Source organism: Alexandromys fortis, unplaced genomic scaffold (assembly GCF_014885135.2).
Source record: "Alexandromys fortis isolate MF-2015 unplaced genomic scaffold, M_Fortis_MF-2015_v1.1 scaffold_5, whole genome shotgun sequence".
NCBI classification, from domain to species: domain Eukaryota; kingdom Metazoa; phylum Chordata; class Mammalia; order Rodentia; family Cricetidae; genus Alexandromys; species Alexandromys fortis.
In genome coordinates this window covers 26607735-26628700 of record NW_026067924.1, presented here as the reverse complement: position 1 = coordinate 26628700, position 20966 = coordinate 26607735, and the positions used below count along the sequence as shown (strand labels likewise).

The window sequence follows — 20966 nt, the reverse complement described above, 5'->3', positions numbered from 1 at the left end:
CAGGAGGAAACCTATGCTGGGTATCAACCACGCAGAAGAGGCATTGTCACGCCAGAGGTGATGACCAAAGGGAAAAGAACACACGAGAGGTAGGAGAAAAAAAGGAGACAGTATTGTAGGGTGTGGGGGAGAAGACACTAGCAAAGGACTCCTGGAAGACAGGTACTCCTCAGTCTCAGGAAGGGCTGGACAGTGTTCGACAGACCCAACCTTTTCCTTTACGGCCTTTCCACAGATGGGGAAAATCACTCCTGGACAAAAGCATTGGGATGATTCAAGGTCATATGCTAGTCTGTTCTAGATCCATGCTTTTAAACTTCAAACTAGTATTCAATGTACGCCTCACACCGCCTTTTTATCATTTTTCCCTTTTAAAAGTATTCATTAAAAAAAAAAATCAGACCTCAAGGACTCAGAACATTTGAAGTTTTAACAAGTAGACTAAGCTGTACTTCAGAACGCTTTCTTTCCCCCCTCTTTCTCCCTCCCTAGAGTCTTCTAAGCCTTGGGTTTGAGAAGGCCCCCAGGCCAAACATAAGACTGTCCCACCAGCGCGCTCTCGAAGTAGCCGCTGGAGGCCCCGCCCCCCGAGCGCGCGCCGCCGTGGCACGTCCGCGCGCTCCCGCCTCTCCGCGCGCGCCTCCCTGTTGCCCGGTGCGCGCGCAGCGGCGCTCGCTCCCGCCGGGGCAGGGCGGCCGCGGAGCAGCTAGAAAGCCCTGTGGCCGTGACCGCGGGCGGGCCCGTGATCCGGAGCCGGCCGTACGGGGCCGGAGCCCGCGGCTGGGGGAGGCGCGCGGAGAGAGCCGGGCGCGAGGCCGCCGCCAGGGTCGGGGCCGCGCTGAGGAGGCTGAGGAGGCGCTGAGGAGACTGACGAGGCACTGAGGAGTCGCTGAGGAGACGCTGAGGAGGCTGACGAGGCGCTGAGGAGACTGAGGAGGCGCTGAGGAGACTGACGAAGCTGAGGAGGCTGAGGAGAAAATCCCCGCGCGCCTGCCCGCCGCCGCCGCCGCCCGGCCTCCCGCGCCCGCCCGCCCGCCGCCGCCTCCTCGGTGCGGTTCCTCCAGGTTCGAGCGGCGGCCGCTGAGGAGCCCTCCGCCGGCGAACAAAGAGGAGGCCGGCAGGGCGGGGGCGTCTGCGGCGAGCATGGCGGACCGCAGCCTGGAAGGCATGGCTCTGCCGCTGGAGGTGAGGGCCCGGCTGGCCGAGCTGGAGCTGGAGCTGTCGGAAGGTAACAGCACCCCCCCCCCCCAGCCCCGCGCCCCGGCCGGGTCCGGACACCTCTTCTCTGCCGCGCGCTCGGGGCCCCGTGGGTCGGGCCGCGCTGTCACCCCGGGGAGGACGCGCGCGCGGGGACTGGGGGGCGGCGGGGCCCTGGCCCCGAGAGGTGGCCCCGGGGCGGGTGCATGGGTGTGCGCGTGCTTGCTCGCGTGTGAGTGTGTGTATGTGTGAGTGTGTGTGTAGGTCTGAGTGTGTGTGTGCGCGCGCGCGTGTGCTTGCCGCGGCCCCCGCCCTCCAGGCTCAGCTGGCGCGGTGCAGCGGCGATGCCCCCTGCGCGCTGCGGCTGGGCCCGGGGCGCCGGGCTGGGAAGCAGGCTTAGAGCAACCTTTGGGGCCGCTGGGGAATGGCCTTGGTGGGGTTGTGCGCTCTGCCCTAATGGAGAGGCGGGAGAGGCGCCGCGTCCTTGATGCAGCTGCACCACCAGCAGCGGCGGCAGCAGCAGCAGCAGCAGCAGCAGCAGCAGGAGCAGCAGCAGCAGCAGCAGCAGCAGCAGCAGTAGCGCGCTGCCACCACGCTCCATGCTTGGGGACGGCCTCCGAATGGCCTGATTTTAATGCGAAACTTGTCAGTGGACTTCGGGATTGGCTCCCTCCAAGGCTGCAGGCACACGGTCCTGTCAGCGGGAGGAAGATAGTAGTACTATTGTTCGGGCGTGTTGTGTGACGTGCAGGTTGAGTTAGAGCCTTAAAACCTCTCCCCTCAGGCCAGCCAGGTTGGGTGCCTCATTCCCGCCGTGTCGGAAAGAGGTACTGAGAATTTGCGACTGCCCTGTTGCGTGATTTCTTGGAGTGTTTTATACGGTTTCGTCTTTGCTCTTCATGGTGGACATCATGTGCTTAACGGTCATACGTTTCATCTCGGGTTTTGTGGGTTTTCTCCCCCTCCCACTAAAGTTCCAAAATGTGTTTAATAATAAATATTTAGCAGTCATCCCACTCATTCAGAGAAGGCTACAATACAATGGTGTGGGGATAGGCCGTCTCCTCTTGAATTAGTACTTGGAGTAGTTTAGCATGGTGAACTTTTTTTTTCTTTCTTGTAACGGTTTGTGAGGGCCAGCAGCCAGAACGTAAATTCATCCGTGCCAATTTTCATCATCGGGGAGGAGCTGGTGTTGACTTTGTGTTTTCCCTTTTAACACTTTCAGGGTGGGGAAGGAAATAAACGTGGTGGCAGCGGTGTTGCTTGTGTTACCAAAGTCTCATAGGCTGAACATTTTCTTCTATTTCAAATTTGGGATTCTGTAAGGTGTTTTGGGGGCCGGTCGTGGGAAACTCCAGTGGAAGGAAAAAGATAATGTGTCCCAGCCTCTATGCTCCCTTGTCTCTGTTCTGACCAGCTAGAGATGATGGCGAGACCATCACTCTTTCCTGAGAGGGTCCACAGGCAGAAAATCCAGGGCTGGATTCCACAGGGAACAGTCTTTAGACTGAAACGGGCAGATGAAGTGTGTATATGTAGAGACAGTTTAACCCTATAAAGTAGCAATGAAGAAACATACTTGAGTTTTGGCAGCGTTCAGATAGACTCGCTTCCTCAGTTTACCAGCTGTAGATTATCTTTTGCACCTGTTGTATTGACAGCATCCCCTCCCATCACGTTCTGACTCAGAAGCAAGCACTTCTGCTATGCCCGCATTGTATTAATGTGATGGGTCTGTACCCATACTTGAAAAGTGAGAAGCCATCTCAGCTCACCAGCATTGAGCCCTTTCTGCAGGATCCCTCTCTCCCTGCCTACCAGGAAGTCGATTCATATTTACTCTCCCTGGGAACACATATCCTGCCCTTCCATTGTTGAGAGTATCTGTTTTTTGTTTTGTTTTGTTTTTGGTGACAGCAGTCACCTGTTATCGTCATTCACTCTGGAGAGTGAATGTTAACTTCTAGTTGTTCAGAGAAGTATGGAAAACCACTTTAGATGAGATGTAATGAGCCTAACTCCCGGTGAGCACCTGTGTCTGGATAGAACTTAAAGGATTTAGTGAGTTTCTTGGTGAATGGGTGTGTGCAGAGGAGTGTGTATGTATATTTTCATTTTCTATATAAGCTATGATAAGATCTGACCAAAACTTTTAAGAATTTAAAAAAATCAAAGCCTGTGTCACTTTGTTCAGCCTCTGCCATTCCCTGCTCACACCACTCACCCCATCTATTAGCTGCTTCATCTTTGACTTTATTGTGAAGTGTGGCTTTGGAGTTGTGATTTACAAAAGGTTGTTTGAAATTCCATGTCTTGTAACCAAAAGGAGTGTTCACCTGGAAGAGATGAATCAACTTGTTTTCTAGTATTGCTATTTCGGGTCTGTACCATCTACTGGGTGCTGGTGTGTGTGTGTGTGTATGCTGTTTTTATTTAATTGGGTTATTATTTGTTTGATAAAGAGTTTGCATTGATGTTTTGGTTGCATTTTTTTTTAACCTTCCTGCTTTGTTGTGTCTTCCCTTTTCCTGGCCTGGCACTGCCCAGTGCTTTCTTCTCTGAAAACAGCTAGGCTTTGCTAAATGTTGTAGAACATTTTCAGAAAACCCCCAAGAGGTTTTTGTAGGAGGTGTAGTGTGCAGCCTCTCGTATTGATTGAGATAGTCTTGGACCTCCATGTGTGGAGACATTCACTGGTGTCTCCAGTGAATCCTGGATCCTGCTGAGACACCTGACTTTGAATATGAGCTGGGGAAGAAGTCATGTCAGAGCTAGCACTTGTAGTAATCTTGGTGGGGCCTTTTTCATACTCATAATTCTTAGGTTATTTTTCTTACTACAAAAATAACAAACCAAAACCAAAAAACCAAATCCCTCTCTTCTTGCCTTTTGGTAATCACACATTTTTTTCCTTTTTGGCTTTAAAGGACCAAGACATAATTTATTAATGTGATTAAACATTATTTGACATAAGGAAAAAAGTTTGTACAGTACCGCCAAGCAAATTAGAGGAGGAAACAGAAAAAAAAAAAAAAAAAACCATTGCTTGACAGCCTTTGGCTAAGATCAAGTGTAAAAAAAATTACTCAATTTAGTTGTTGAGTGATATGTTGGTATGTTTCTTTGTTAATCGGTCACTTGTTTCCTAGGCTATACCTGTACTTCATTGGGCTTAGAAGAGCTATAAAAGAAGGTCCTTCCTACTCTTTCATTTTAGCTTGTTTTGATACAGTGTCTCATGTAGTCCAGGCTGGACTTGAATTCCCTGTGTAACCAAGGAAGACTTGGAATTTCTGCTCTTCCTGTTTCTACCTCCCTAGTGCTGAGATTACATGCATGTACCACCATGCTCAGTTTATGTGGTGTTGGAGGTGGAACCTGTGGCTTCAAACTTGTTAAGTAAGTGCCCTACCAACTGACCCATGTCCCCATGTTTTGTTTGTTTGTTTTATAATAAGATGGCATTTCATTGTGTTGCTCTGACTAGTTGATCTTACATGGTTTTTATCCATTCTCCTGCCTCAGTGTCCCTCCCTAGTAGCTAGGACTGTAGGTATGCTCTATTATGCCAGATTAGAGTTGACTTCTTCAAGAAAACTGCCTTAAGATGTAGCCTGTAAAGGTATCTAGCTTTTATAGAAGGGAAGTCTTAAAAAAAAATATATATATATATATATATATATATATAATGTGCTTAAACTTTGTTGCTTTTAAATTGTTAGCATGTCACATTCCTAATATCTTTGTAACTTATGGGAGTTGTTTAGTTTATGCTCTGTTAAGTCTTTTTCTCTAGACTTAAAATTTTCTTTTAAAAAATATTGATTTTTATTGAGTTCTACTTTTTTTCTCTGCTCCCCTCCCTACCTCTCCCCTTCCTTTCAACCCTCTCCCAAGGTCCCCATGCTCCCAATTTACTCAAGAGATCTTGTCTTTTTCTACTTCCCATGTAGATTAGATCCATATATGTCTCTCTTAGGGTTCTCATTGTTGTCTAGGTTCTCAGGGATTGCGATTTGTGGGCTGGTTTTCTTTGCTTTATGTTTAAAGACCACTTATGAGTGAGTATATGTGATAATTGTCTTTCTGTGTGTGGGTTACCTCACTCAGAATGATGTTTTCTAGTTCCATCCATTTTCCTGCAAAATTCAAACTGTTGTTTTTTTTTCTGCTGTGTAATACTCCATTGTGTAAATGTGCCACATTTTCCTTATCCATTCTTTGGTCAAAGGGCATTTAGGTTGTTTCCAGATTCTGGCTATGACAAACAATGTTGTTATGAACATAGTTGAGCACATGTCCTTGTGGTATGATTGAGTATCCTTTGAATATATACCCAAAAGTGGTATTACTGGGTCTTGAGGAAGGTTGTTTCCTACTTTTCTGAGAAATCGCCACACTGACATCCAAAGGGGCTGTACCAGCTTGCATTCCCACCAGCAATGCAGGAGTGTTCCCTTTTCCCCACAACCTCTCCAGCATAAGTTGTTATGCTCTGCTTTATTAACACACCAGATTACTTCAACTATTACTTAGGCTCCAAAATAGAGTCCTATTCAGCATTTCTTCAGTACATGAAAGTGCTCTAGGAAATTGGTGAGAAGCCTGCTTGAATGTCAGGTCTTTCTGTATTGGTCAAGGAATCAATACTATTTTGTTTTTAATCTACTCAAGTAGGCCCCATGCAACTTGTCCACTGCTGTCACCAAAGAGTGGGCTCTGAAAGCAGTGGCTATCTAAAGGTTTGGGAGTGGCATTTTCCTATTGGAATAACATGACACACATTTTATTCTAGGACCAAATTCTGTCCCCTACCCTTCTCCCCAGTTCCTGAGCCTTGCTTGTGTGTCCTGTTGCTACAAAACAAGGAAGATACATTTCTATACAGCTTCTGTGCTATGACCTCTTTTGGGAGTCTGCAAGGGAGAGACTTCTGGCATCTCTAATGCTATTCAAACTTTGTGAACCTTTTCATTGGAAAGAAGCAAAGCAAAATAAAACAAAACAGTTTTTGTTGGAAAACAAGTGTGTAGAAGCATGTTTTCTTCCAGCATCATCTCTGTCTCTTTGCTTGTCCACCTGTACACACATGAATATGATACATAAAAGCAGAAGGAGGAGGACTGTTTGCAGGGAGAGAAGTGATACCAATGAGGGGGATAGAAGGGGCATAGTAAGCATGGTATAATGGGTGAAAATGTCATAACACCTACTAAATTGTATACTTGAATAAAAATCAAAGATGTTGGAGATAGCATTGTTTTTAGTGTAGGGTTTTAAGTAGATGGGCTTGACTTTTAACAGTTCTTCACAGTTGGGTTTGAATGTTCTTAATGAATAATTCTAAATGTCAGATTTAGCTAGGGAGGATAACACACACACACACACATACACACACACACACCTACCTGTAAGATTGTTTCTAGTAAGGTATTTGCAGTGCCATGGTCATACTCCTTAGATCTGACTTTATGAGGTGAAGGCTTAACAGTGTGTCTATTTTGCTTCAAGTGGGACCCACTAGTTTTATATTCCTCTTATGGTTTGGAGCCTTAGATGCTGTTGGATGTTATGAGTCACTTTTTGCCTTCCTCCTCCCAGCCTCTTCCAAATGGGTTGTCTCTTTATTTAGAACTGATTTTTTTTAATAAAGCAGTGATTTATGGGGTGAGTTGTAGCATTCTTCTGAATGGCAAAGGATGTATTGAATAATCTTAGTTTTGATGTCCCATATATCAACTGACTCACCTGTTCAAATCCTAGTTATATTATAAGATCATTTCTAGTTCTTTTGGGGGAAAAAAAGCACCTTGAAAAGCAAATTCCTGGTTGCATGGTTGCAGTTACTGACTTACTTTTGCACATTAATATTTTTTCTTGGAAGGAGGACACTTCCTGCCTCCCTCCCTCCCTCCCTCCCTCCCTCCCTCCCTCCCTCCCTTCCTTCCTTCCTTTTTTCTTCCTCCTCCTCCTCCTTTTTTGTAAGGTAGATGATATCTTGTTTGTTTCATCCCCCCCTTCCCTTTTCCCTTTATGTGTTCTACTTTTAAGATATCTGACTTTAATTTTCCTTCTTTTGTGATTTTTTTTGTGTGTGTCATATAAAGGTTACCCCCTGTTGTCAGTGCTGTTATTTTTTTGCTGTGGATCAAAATCTTGTCACATCTCAAAAGAAGTAATTGCATCCATTTGTTCTTGATGATGATAAATAGCTCTCTTAAAGAGGAGACTGTAATTGGGAATCCCAGCTGGTGGGGGGTGGCGGTGGTGGCACAGCTAGAAGTCAGCATGCCAGAGGAATGACTAAAGTCATCTTAGCATACATATCCTGTATATCCTTTTCTTTTCTTCAGCATCTAGTTGGGAAAGGAAGCAGGGAAATGTTGTAAAACTGAGTTGAAATTATTAGTCTTTTTTGATGTATGTGTGTATGTGAGGGTCACAGTTTTGTTTCATTTTTGTTGAATATCTTGGTTATTAACATGAGCTCTCTGTATGGTGTGAACTATGAATTGGGATAGTTCTGTACGGAAGTGCTTTGGATAATAGATGTAAAATCAGAAGAAAGGAAAGAAGGACGAGAAGGATGGAAGGGAAGCTATTTTGCTAAGCATGGAGGGATTCTATGATTGATGTGGACTGAGGATAGACTTTTTTTTTTCTTCAGGGTTGAAGACTTTAAATCATTTCTTGATTATTATTAGCTTGGGAAAAGGTTTCTGTGAAAATCTTTTCTTCTGAAAAGACTGGAGACTATGAGCCTGACCTAAATCAATTCTAAGAGTACCAGAGAGGGAGATTCCTTACATATGCTTTCCATGGATCTTTGTTTTTTAAAAGACTGAATTCTCTGGTTAGTCTGTTACATATTTGTGGACTTACTTATTTGAGACATAATAGAACACTAAAATTGTAAAACAGAAACTTCTGTGTAAACTCAACACTTTTCCTCATTGGAGTAGATGTACAATTGTTCAAGTTTCAATCTTATACTACTTTGTTGTTTGATTTTTAGTCACTGGGCTGATATTTTAGTTTAGCTGATTCTTCCTTATTGGTGTTTGGTTGAGTCTTAGCTTTTTGCCGCTTTCCTTTTTCTATAATGTAAATGTAGGTATTTGATTGATCATTTCATAAGATTTAAAGCTAATCCCAAAGGAAGGAGTTGTATTTAGATTTATGGTTGTCAGTTTGGGAGGATCGTGGCAATCATGCCTCTTTCCTGAAAAAAATGTCAAACCATAATGAACATGTCGTTAGTTGCTTTTGGGAACCTTGTGATTCCCTTTGGGTTGGCTAGTGATACAGAATAAGAGCTGAAAGTCATCAGTAGGCCCTGGTTCTTTTTGGTGTTCTGAGCATATTGTGGGACGAATATGAAGGAAACAGGACCTTCATCCTCTAGGACAGTGTCTTCAGGTTCTGCTAAACACTCATGTATTGGTGGGGTGGCTCAGAGACAGTTGAATATGCAGAGCTGCTTTAGTCATACCAGCCTCAGGTTGAACCTTCATATGGTTTTGGTTCATATGGTTTGACTTCTCATCTGGATACTTATTTCTGTATAAAGAGTAGCCATCCCACTTGGTGTGCAGTTTGTAAAACAGAACTGTGGAGACATGGGAGATACAGCCAGCCCAGCCTTTCCTCAGTTGGTCTATTTAAATCATTCATTCCTTTCAGCCTGTCTTCACTCTCAGGTCATGATGGATCTGTTCTTGGCTTATCCTTGCCTTGTAATGGAACCACATTTGTTGGCTGTCACTCCAAGGAAAAATGGGAATATTTATTTTGTTTACTTCTTTTACACAGTTTACTTTCTTGCCAAACTAAACTCTGCTTCCCTACTGAGATAAAAGTAGAAGGCTTTCCTCAATCTTGTTAAGGAATGAAAATGGAAAAGTAATGGGGTTACTAAATCTTATTGAGAGACTCAGTATTGAAATTACAGATATACTAACTTATATATAAGTGTAATTTATATTAAGTCTTGCATTAAAAAAAATGTCAAAGACCTGATGTTGCACACCTGTAGTTTCAGCTACTCAGGAGACTGAGAGTTTGGGACTAACTTGGGTAACATTTCAGAGTAGTAACAGTAACAATAGTGGTAATAATTATAACCATAATAGTGTCAAGATGTCAAGTACATCTAAGAGTGGTTGTAAAACTGATATTCTCAGAGAAGAGGAACAAGAAGAATATTTTAGTTGGCCAAATGCTACAGAAGTCTTGGTTCACCTAAGAGCCATTTGTATGAAAAGATAGGGTTGTGGAGATTTAAAGCACCAAGATCCATTTAACTTTTAGTGAGCTTTTGATTTATTTGGATTGTTTTTTTGGAGTGGGGCTTTTCAAGACAGGGTTTCTCTGTGTAGCCCTGGCTGTCCTGGAACTCTGTAGACCAGGCTGACCTTGAACTCCGCCATCTGCTCACCTCTGTCTCCTGAGTGCTGGGATTAAAGTTTGATTTCTTATGTGGAGGGGTTTGTGCCAGGACCGTCAGAGTTTTCAGGATTGAACCTCTGTATCTGCCTGTTGGGAAACTCTCTTCCTTGGCTTTGTTGAGTGCCAGGCTGCTAGTCTCTTTCAGTCTCAGTTTCTTTTGCTGAATGATGGTGTTAGGGAAACCAACCTTTAGGACTGAAATGAAAAGCTGGGCATGGTAGTGCACACCCCTCATTCCAGTACTCAGGGGTCAGAGGTAAGAGGACGAAGAGGTTATGGTCAACCTGGGGTACATAAATAGCCCCTTTTCCTAATTAAAAAAAAAAAAAGAATGGGATCAGATGGTCTCACTCTTACCTGGTACAATCATCTTGTATTTCTTACCCCTCACAATGTTATTAGCTTGGGCAGAGTTCTTCAAACCTCTTATTCCTGAAAAAGAAAAAAATCTTTTTCTTGAGATAGTCTCAGGTTGAAATAGAATTTACCATGTATCTGAGGATCCTCTTGTTTTCACTTCCCAGAGTGCTGGGATTACTAGAGTGTGTCCCAACACTGTTCTTGATTAATAAAGTGCTGAGGATTGAATTTAGGGCTTTGGGCTTGCTAGGCAAGCAGTACCAAATAAGCCACACGTCTAGCCACTTAACAAAACAAAACAAAAACAAAGAAAAAGGAGTTATTTGTTCGTATGTCTGCCTACTTGAATACCTACTGCTTAGGTGTTTGAAGTATATTCAAGTGCAGATGGAGGCCATCTTGGATCCCTTGGAACTGGAATTACAGGCAATTGTGAACTGCCTGATGTGGGTTACTGGGAACAGTACCGGAGTTCTTCAAGAGCAATAAACACCCTTAACCACTGAGCCAACTCTCTAGACCTAGCCTTTTTTTTTTTTTTTTTTAAATAGCACTTTATCTAGGTGGTTTGAAGTAACAGTGATGTTGAAATAGTATTTTAAACTTATTATTATTATTTTAATTTTTGACAGTGTTTTCTGTAGCCCAGGCTGGACTAGAACTGCTGACCATGCCTGGTTTTTAGGAAATCTTTCTTGATAGATCTTTCTTGTGTGCTTACATTACATTACATTACACTGTGGCACCTTCCCTTCCTCTCCCTGCTCACAGAGAGTAGAATTCTGTTTTGCCTGCCAGGCGGCAGTGGTGCATGCTTTTAATCCCAGCACTTGGGAGTCAGAGGCAGCCAGATTTCTGTGAGTTGGAGGTCAGCCTGGTCTACAAAGTGAGTTCTAGGACAGCCAGGGCTACGCAGAGAGAAACCCTATCACAAAACAAAACAATTCTGTTTTGCCTTTCGAAGTTCATCCTCCCAAACTAGTGGTGTTCACCTATTAGCATGGAGGAGACAGAGGCAGAGCTGGCATCTCCCTAGTCAGCTCTTGCATGGGCAGTCTAGTTACCTGGAAACCGCATGGGTAAGTGGCATGTGGAACCTTCAGTCACTTGGTTGAGGCCAGGCAGCTCCCAAGATTGCAGCCTGGAGCCTTATTCTCTTCTAATGTTGATCTGCTGTGGTGCAGGCAGGATCTTGTTGTAATGGTGTAGCTCAGTCTTCATGTGCTGAATACCTGTGCTTGGTCATGGAGATCTATAATTTGCAGCCTTTAGGCTTTGAGCACTGTTTAGATTTTTTTCTGCATACTTATTTTTCTTACCCACTCTCTCATAAGCTTTTTCTTTTAAAATAAAAACCCTGAGATAGACTTTGAAGTCTACCCCCCTCCCAGTGAATTTAATGGTGTTGCAGAACTCATGGTTTCAATTATGTATAACTACCTATTTAAAAAGAAACAAAGTAATGAGGTGGAATCGCCATTTCAGGGTACTTTATTCTGGATTCTTAAGTGAATGTTATCAGTCTCTGAAAACATGTTCTGGTTTTATTTTCCTTAGAGGACGTAATGGTTGCTTCAAAGCTGTTGAGATTTAGTAATACATAGTAATCTTTAAGGACTTATGTAAGCAAGGGGGCAATTTCATTGAAGGCAAGCCTTTGAAATACACATAGTGGTATCAGCGCTGCAGGGTTGAAATTTCATTACTAGTTACTTTTTATACCAGTGATTACAATTTCAGTGCTGTGTTATAAAGGGAATTTCTAGAAAAAAAAAAAAGACTTGGTTTTCACTTTTTTGTCTATTAACTCAGATGACCATAGTCTTATTTGCAAATGTCTGGGTTCCCACCCCTGAATCACAACATTGATATGGGCCCAATCAGAAACAGTGCTTTGGGTTATTTTGCTGTTGCTGATTATAATTTTTCCCATATAGTTACCTTCAATTAATGAGAAAAAAAGCAGAATCTGCTTTTCTTTGGCTCATTGTAAACAATGGTATTTTATTTTGATTTTATATAATCAAAGGGCTTGCTAGTATTTTAGATTTTCTTAAACCTCTTATTATTAAGAAGAGAAAGAGGCTAGTGAGTTCCTGTACTCTTCCGGTAATAGTTTGAATGTCTTCAACTTCCCTTTTTGTGTCTCCTTTTCTATTTCTCTCCCAGTAATCTTCTTTAGTTCTGGTCCTGGATATGCCCCCTGGCCCATGTGTATGTGTGTGTGTACCTGTGTAGGACAGAGGTTGACACCATCTGTCTTAACTCTTCATTATATTTATTGAGGCAAGGTCTCAGTATAGAGAATGAGATAGAGAACTTTAAATGGTTGGAACACATGCTAGGATCTGTTGTTTCCTGAAAGCTTTTCAATGAAAGTGTACACTATGAAAGTTCAAAGCAGCTTACCTACAATTAATGTCAAAGCTGGGTATCTAGCTTTTGCCTGTCATTTGGCCTAGGGAAGCTCAATGGTCATCCTGGGTAATTGGTGGAGGGCCAAGCCCTGGCAGTGTATTCCAGTCAAGTAACAAGTCCATGAGGAGAACTCAGTTTTTCATTCTACTTGGCTGTGATGGGTAGAGGCATATGCTGTTTTTTTTTTTTTTTTTTTTTTTTTGGTAGCTCTTAGCCTCTAGAACCTTATTTAAAATCTTAATTCATGACTAGGGATGTAGCTCGGTTGGTAGACTTCTTGCCTAGCATGCATCAAGCTATGACTTAGATTCCTAGCACCACATAAACCAGATATAGTGGTATGTGCCTGTAATCCCAGCACTTGGAAAGTGGAGGCAGGAGGATCAGAAGCTCAAGATCAGCATGAGATCCATAGGATCCTGTCTCAATATATAAAGCTGTATACAATGTTTGTGATCTTAAGGATGGATAAAGTGTGTCTGATGTGATGTGTAGTTCTTTACGTTTTCTCTATGCTTGAAAATTTTGCATGTTTTTCATAGAAGACAGATATAGAAAAATGTAATTCCTTGGTATTAACTCTTCTCTATAGTGTAGTTTAAGAATCAGAAGGCTGTATATGACAGAGGTTCATTAGATCTTGTCTTTCTTTCTTTCTTTCTTTCTTTCTTTCTTTCTTTCTTTCTTTCTTTCTTAAGAAAATGCTTCTCATTCTTGGCTGTGTTGTTGGGGAAAAATTCTAAATGAGGTTCCAAGAATCACCTCTTCCCTACAGGAAAAGAATGACCTCCACCGAAGCTTCCTTTATCCCAGCCAGAATGATTATGTCATTTTAAAGCAGCTACCAATCACTTACGATGCAATCAATGTTTAGCTCTCTCATATTGAGTGTTTTGAGTTCATGTTAAGTGCCTATTCAGTTTAATAGTGATCTTCAGTACTTGCAGGGTTTGGACCATAGTTAACAGACATGGGAGCACAGCTTCCTACCTTGAACTACAGTACAAGTAGGAGTAGATGGTGTATAATTGAAATTTTGGTAGATTGTTTTGTTTTTAGTAATTTCTGGGCAAAAGAGATCTTCTTGCATCAGGCCCCGAGTAGCCGGGACTACAGGTAGATGCTTCTTGCTACTTTGCCTGGTAGCTGTAACTTCTAAATCAAATGTTATTAATTCCTAGTATGAGTTCTTATCTCTGCTCATGTGGCATAGTTCTATCTTTGTCATCATTTCCTGATTGTTTACTATATGCAGAACACCAAATTAACTGTCTTGCATATACTGTTTTACTTTTTTTACACTTAAAATCTAAATGTCATGCCTATTTTATAAAGAGGAAAATGTGTTCTGAGAGCTGATGTTAGTTTAAAGTCATGTGACTGAGCTTCAGATTAGACTCTGGGGAGTTTGGCCTCAGCTGTTGCTTAAGCGTTCCTGTTACCTCATGTTTGGACTCAGCTTTACCTTTTCCCTGTTTGAAGTAGGTCAAGCACATCTAAAGGAAGAAAGAGAATTACCTTTTATTTTGTTGCTATCCTGGGAATGAAACCAGAACTATGAGCATTCTAGGCAAACACTTTACCATTGAGCTACATCCCAGCCCAAGGTAACCACTGTTTTAAAAGATAAATTTCATAGTATATGTGGTAGTTTTTGTTTTTTATATATTTACTTTCCTATACCCTAAATGGTTTACTTTTCTATACTGGTAGCATAATCAACTTAATTACCAGCTATTTCTTGTACAAAATTCTATGAAGGATATTTTAGGAAAATGCAGTCTCTAAAAGGTACTGAACTTCCAAAGCTATAATTTGCTGAATAAAATTGTCAGGATTATTGCTTTTTAGTTATCCTGTTTTTATTTTTAGTTCTTGAGAGGAAGCTATTTAGAGATTATGTATAATTGTGAAAATAACCAAATGATTAGAGAATCTTGTTAGATTATTATATTTACATATAACATATATCTTTGTTTTCCTTAAATGACAATTATTTAAAACTTTCTTTTTGATTAGTTAATTTTGCATGTGCTTATGATGTGTGTGCATGAGTGAATGCCATGATGTGTGTAGCAGTTATGGAACAACTTTTGAGAGTTAATTCATTCTAGCCACCTAGTTTTTTTAAGATCACATCTTGTTTATTTATTAATTTTGGTGTGGTACATGTGCTATGTATGGCTTGCATGTGGAGGTCAGAAAACAACTTGCAGGAGTCAGTTTTCTTTTTCCATCATGTAGGTTCTGTGGATTACTCAAGTCATCAGGTAAAGTGCCTTTACCTGCTGAGCTAACTTGCAGCACTACTTCAAAACTGTTGAGGCAAAGTGTGTCTATTGTTTCTGCTTAGCATTTTCCAAGTTAGCTAGTCCATGAGCTGCTAGTGAGTTTCTTCTTATCAGTTCTCATTTTGCTGTATAAGAGTTCTGGGATTATAGATGGATGCCATCCCATGTGGTTTTTTACTTGGGTCTGAGGGATTGAACTCAACCACTGAGCCATCTCCCATATACATAAATGAAAATTCTTAATCTGAAAAAACATTAACAGAAAGGATCATGTTTAACATAGCTAAGATTACCAACAGACTGAGGGTAGATATTAAATAAAGGCATTTCCCCCTTTTCTCATCCAGAAACATGTCCATCTCAACATTAATAGAGATGAATATGCTACTATCAGGAACCCTTTAAGATTGTCCTGGCTATATTAAATAAATAAATGCCAAAACAAGATCATTTTTTAATACTTGTATATATCAGAGTTTTCTTGTAGAAAGTAGTGTAAATGCAGGTTTCCTACATACTGGAAAGAACATGGCAAGTTTAAATATAAAACATAAAATATTGTGTCTTCAAATAATTTTTGCATATTTAAGAATCCGCCTGTTCTCTAAGCTATAAAGCCATTCACTTTTGTTTTAGATGTTGGTTATCAGAATCCAACAAAACAAGATATTGTTTAAATGTTTGAAATCTAAAGCTTCCCTTATCTACATAATAACCTGGTCTTAAAGATGCAATTTGGCTTTTAGTTGATTATATTAAGTTTATTACAGATGACTGAATCATTATACTACATTGTGAATTAATTTTATTTTTTATCTTGTCTTCATACTGTAGAGGGATTCTAGAATATCTGCTGGGATCAGATGAAAGTGTTGATGTGACTGCTAACTATTGGTTTCTCTAGGAAGATAACTGGAGTTATGTATTTAATTTATTGTTGTTATATACGTGTGCATGTTTGTATATGTACCTGTGTATATATGTACATTTATGTATGTTGAGGCCAGTGGTTGATATCAGGTGTTTTCCTTGATTACTCTTTACCTTAAGTTTTGAGACAGGGTTTCTTACTAACAACCTAGAGCTCACTGATTTGGCTAGGCTGGTTGGCCAGCAAGATCCAGGGATCCTCTGTCTCTGTCGCCTCAGCACTGGGATTACAGGCATGCACTGCCATGCCTGGCTTTAGACATGAGTGCTGTGGATCTTAATTCAGGCCTTCTGGCAAACTGTTAACTATCTGAGCCATCTCTTTAATCTCTTAATTTCAGTTGTGCCTTTACTTTAAACTCTGGCTTCATTCTTGGGGCATCTTTTTCTTCCATGTATTTACACTTCTTCCTCTATTTTATTTTCTCTTTTGTTATGTTTTTGACTCACAGACTCTCAGTTTGTAGTGGAATGTTGTTGTAACTCTTTGATAATATGTGCAGCAGACCTTTTCTTTTAAGCAAAGTACTGTTAAATAAACCTTATCATCTAGTTTGTAGAATATTTCTGGACAATTTAATCTTTTTTTCGTGGAGTTTGGCTGACCATTCTCTGACCAATCCATGTCTTTCCTAAGTCTTTATGCTGCCATTCATCGAGCCTGTCTCTACCCTGGTTGTCTGTAAAACCGTGAAAACACATTTCCATAGGGAAAAACCCACATGTTGCCTTACAGGCACTGTCTCCCTGGCATCTGAGTGCTGGATACTTGAGTGCACTATGTCTTGGATTTTTAAGTTCAACTTTTTCTAGGTAAGAATGATAGTGTTTCTTTTGGAGGGTGTTGCTGTTAATTTATTTTATTAGTAGGAAATTGGGGGTCGTATCATCAGTCTCCTCAAGACCAGATCTGTTTCAGATGATTTGGCCTTGGCATGGACAAGGAGGAGCTATAGGTGTGTGCTTGGTCAGACACCTGCTACACATAACGATGCCTTGCTTTGTCAAACATGTTAACTTTTTTTTAATAATGAGATAACTAAATCTGGGAAGCTTCTTATAGGAGAACTCTGGGTTTATTTTACTCCTCCTCTTGTTTAAAAATAAGTGCTTGCAGATGTATAAAAGAGAATCTGTCACCTCTTAATAGTGGTTATCTTTTAGAGATAATATTTGACATGTTTCCATATTTTAGTTTTTAAAACAAGAAGTTTTACAGTCCAGTATTAAAAGTTGTGATTTATAATAGCTTCTGAAACAATCCTGGAAGTTTTGGCAATGTAAATGAAAACCGTGGTTGGTCATTCCAAGTTTGGGAGTTAGTTGGAGCCAAGCCTTTTGCTTGTCTCTCATGAATGTCCTTTGTTTTGATATTCCTTTGAGGCCTTTTCCCGAGGCCTGTGATATGGGGGAGTGTACTTTATTGGCCAGGGCAACATGCTTGCTGGGGGCTGCTTTAGAGTAGTTTCTGGGGAGCTACCTACCTCTGTCCTTGCGGATCTTTTAGAAGCGAGAACAGGAGTATTCTGGGAAGAAGGAAGCTCTCCCCGCAGTCCTGTCCAGACATGGAAGAAGCAGGATGTGACCTGCCCCGCCAAAAAAGGTACCAAGCCATGTGGCTAACATAGATAAGAATAATGGGTTAATATAAGTTGTAAGAGTTAATAAGAAGCCCGAGTTAATGGACTAATCAGTTTATTATTAATATAGACCTCTGTGTGATTTCTTTTGGGATTTACCTGCTGTGGAAACTGGGCAGGACAGAAACCCCAACAAGCAAGCCCTCATGTTACAGTTTCTCAAGTCATATTTTATTGAGTAACAAGTAGAACTGACATAAACCTATTTAGGAGCAAATAGAACTTTGTCATCATTAGCATGCATACAACTCAGCTGGTGGGAGTGGAAGCTTGCAGGACCTCCCGCAGTGAAAAGCCCAGCTTGCTGTGGCATTGAGGGGTGGCTGCATGAAGGGATGAAATGTCTGCTCATTAGTGAGGCAGTTGCTTAAGCAAGGTGTGTCAGTCTTATGTAGAGGATGCCTTGTGTCAGTTCAACCTTTTTGGTCATGTCACAAAATTATTAAAGTGTTTTTAAAGAATATGTATGCATGGGCAGTGGTGGCGCACACCTTTAATCCCAGCACTTGGGAGGCAGAGACAGGTGAATCTCAGTGAGTTTGAGGCCAGTCTGGTCTACAAAGCGAGTTTCAGGACAGCAAGGGCTTTTGCACAGAGAAACCCTGTCTCGAAAAACCCAAAAAGGACTATGCATGCACAGTGGAGAATAAACATAGATATTCTTTGGAGTACTTTTAGGGTTGGGCCTAGGAATGTTTTGCAGCTCAGTTGCTTGCTACTTCTTTAGGAGATAGAATATGAATGTACATATCCAAGGCCAAAAGGGAGAAGTTCTTAACTTAGGATAGAGCTCTAAGGTTTTTTGGAAAGAGGTGGCTGGACTCTGCATACTCCTGATCCAGAAGAGATGGGAAGATGACCTTAGAGGTTGTCACTAACCCTGGTGAAAAGAGAAGGGAACAGGAAACAAGTGAATCAGAAGGACTTAATTAACAAGTAGAGAGAGGAAATGAAACAGGAGGGAGATAGGACTGAAGTTATCAAGGCATGCATGTGGAGGTTAGAAGGCAACTTCTGGACGTCAATTCTCTCCTACCTTGTTGAGCCAGGGTCTCTCTGTGATGTATACTCCAGATTAGCTGGCCCATAAGCTTCCATCTGATCCTTCTTTTCCCATCTTATTTTAGGAGTTCTGGGTTTACAGATACTTGCCATTGTATCTTTTAACATCAGGATTCCATGGCTAGCACTTTCACCTGCTAAGTCATTTCTTTGGCCATAAGTGATTGTGTTTTTATTTTCATCAATACTCTTATTTTCTAAAAGAGGCACATCATAAGACTTACTGACTTTTTTTTGTTATGTCTGGTTATGTATGTGGACCATATTCCCTTTGAAATGATGTAGGTCTTTGCCTGCAAATTCAGATAGTAGTACCTATGTTTCCTAATAACCATCATTATTGACATTTTTGTTGTGAGGCCTGGTCATGAGAAACATCCTGGTGACTTGTGGAGACTCAGACTACTGTGTATTCCTCTCTACCTGCTGGCCTTGGTAGTTTCTCACCATTCACTGAGAGTTGGGATCTGATCCAGGAGTACTTGAGGACCAGATACCACCTCCTGTTTTGTATATCCTGCCACTTTTCTTACAGTACACTTTGGCTTTCATTTGGGTTACACATGTGCAAGGGTATATAGGCAAGAGGTTGTTGTCAAGTGTCTTCCTCAATTGTTCTGTACGTATCTTTTGAGACAGGGTCTCTCATTAAACCTGGTATTCACTGATTTGGCAAGATTGGGTGACCAGCAAGCACAAGGAATCCTTTTGTCTCTTTCTTCTCATTTCTGGGATTATAGGAATGCGTGACACATGGGCTTTTACTTGGATAATAGAGATGGAACCTAAGGTCTTCTATTTTCATGGCAAGTACTTAACCAAATGAGCCATTTCTTATTGAATACCTCCATTCCAATTATATTTATTATTTCATGCTGGTAAAGTATGATGGGGAACAGCATGGAACGTTCTCCTTCATTATGTTGAATTTTTCTAGTTTGCTCTACACACTGGTGCTTCTGCCTTGGTGAGGACTGTTGAAACTTCTGCTTTTGGTCCTGTGCATTTGTCTTTTTTATACTGTAGGTAAGGATAAATGTAGGTCACCAGTTGTAAGCTGTAAAGCTAGCCTCAGGCTTGAACACCGCACAGAGGGATGATGAAAGTAGAGGAAAATGGTCTCCTCTTCCACCCCTGTATGTATTCATGTGTGGTGTCTGTGTGCAGGTGTGCTTACCTATGAGTGCACATGTGGAAGCCAGACATCTACATTGGGTATCTTCTATTCTCTTTACCCTATTTCTTGAGACAGGTCTTTCACTGAACCTGTAGCTCTCTATTAAGACTCTCTGGCCAGTGGGCCTCCAGAATCTATCAGCATGTCCCTTCCAAGTACTGAGGTTACAAATGTGCTACCCTCAGCTCTTATGTGGGTGTTGAAGACCTGAACTTAGGTCCTTTTGCTGATACAAAAGTCACTTTAGTCACTGAGCTGTCTCCCTAGTTTTAGGGGGTGAAACTTTTTCAGTATAAGAGATACCTGTATGGAAAAGAAAAATCTTAGATTCTTTAGCAAATTATTTAATTAATGGTTCATTATCCTTATCATATGAAAGTTGATTGTATAGTTGAAGAACTTGATGAGGTATAGTTTGTATACTTCAGATACTGAGATTTCCCCTTTGAAATGCTACTTTTATTTTTGGTTAGGTGTTTTTTTGTTTTTGTTTTGGTTCTTGTGTGAGTAGCACTTGGCACATTATGTTTTTGTGATATTTCACTTGTAAAAAATGTTTAAAATTATATTCCTAGAAGTCAGGTATGTGGAGCCCTTGGCCACACTGCCTGGGGTGTGTTTTGAGCATTGCAGAAGACTCCTATCACACTGGCTATTCTTAGTAGTTGTAGCGATTCATGCCACTATAAGGATGATATTTGCTTTTGTTTTTAAAAATAAGTCTAAAGTCTAATGGCATCATAGACTCCTTATAGCCCTCTCTTATAACTAAGGATTGGTGTGTTTAGAATCTGTTCTCATTGTTCCCTTGAAGAACAGATACAGTTTAAAAATTTTCTCCCTTTCTCTTCTTTCTAGTCAGCTAGTCTTTGCCAGTGTTATTTTTTTTTTTATCCCTTCAGCTTCATGAAATAGGGGACAAAACAGTCAGATGTTGTTTTATATACAACATTCTCAACTGGATTGAGGATCTATTTCCTTGATTCCTTGTTAGTCTCTGTCCTATGAAGTAACTCAGAATTTCTTGACTTTCTGTTTTTATAGATTTTTATAAAGAATTCCTTTCTTCTCTTTGGTTCACTCTCTGTAGTAATATCTCTTGAGGCTGTTTCTTTGCCTTCAGTTTTGACAACTATGTTTGTTTCTGAGATGATGAAAGGGTAGTGAAAAAGGGCATGGAAAGAAAAAGCAGGAAGGGAAGGAATTATCTCATGATTTTAGTCAGAAGGAAATCACTCAGACAGAAAAAAAAATGTTAGAAGTGGGTCAGATCCCAGGAAGTTGGACTGAATAAGTGGTACCATGTTACACAGCCCTATTTTACATCAGCGTTGTTACTGTGGCAACTGAAAGAATGAGTGTATTCATTTGGAGGTCAAATATATGTCTTTGCTGACTCTGACTATAATTAGCAGAATTTGTTCAATTCAAGTTTGAGAA

The 20966-nt window shown here is 41.2% G+C and overlaps 1 protein-coding gene across 3 annotated transcripts in view; it reads left to right on the top strand.

Annotated features, from left to right (window-relative positions):
* Window positions 1-991: 991 nt before the first annotated feature.
* Dip2c (disco interacting protein 2 homolog C) overlaps window positions 992-20966 on the top strand; it is a 353635-nt gene continuing 333660 nt past the window's right edge. For all 3 annotated transcript variants that reach the window (XM_050142287.1, XM_050142289.1, XM_050142290.1), the window contains exon 1: window positions 992-1228. In XM_050142287.1, the coding sequence (XP_049998244.1) occupies window positions 1144-1228 (85 nt within the window). In that variant the 5' untranslated portion in view covers window positions 992-1143. The remainder of the gene's footprint in view (window positions 1229-20966) is intronic.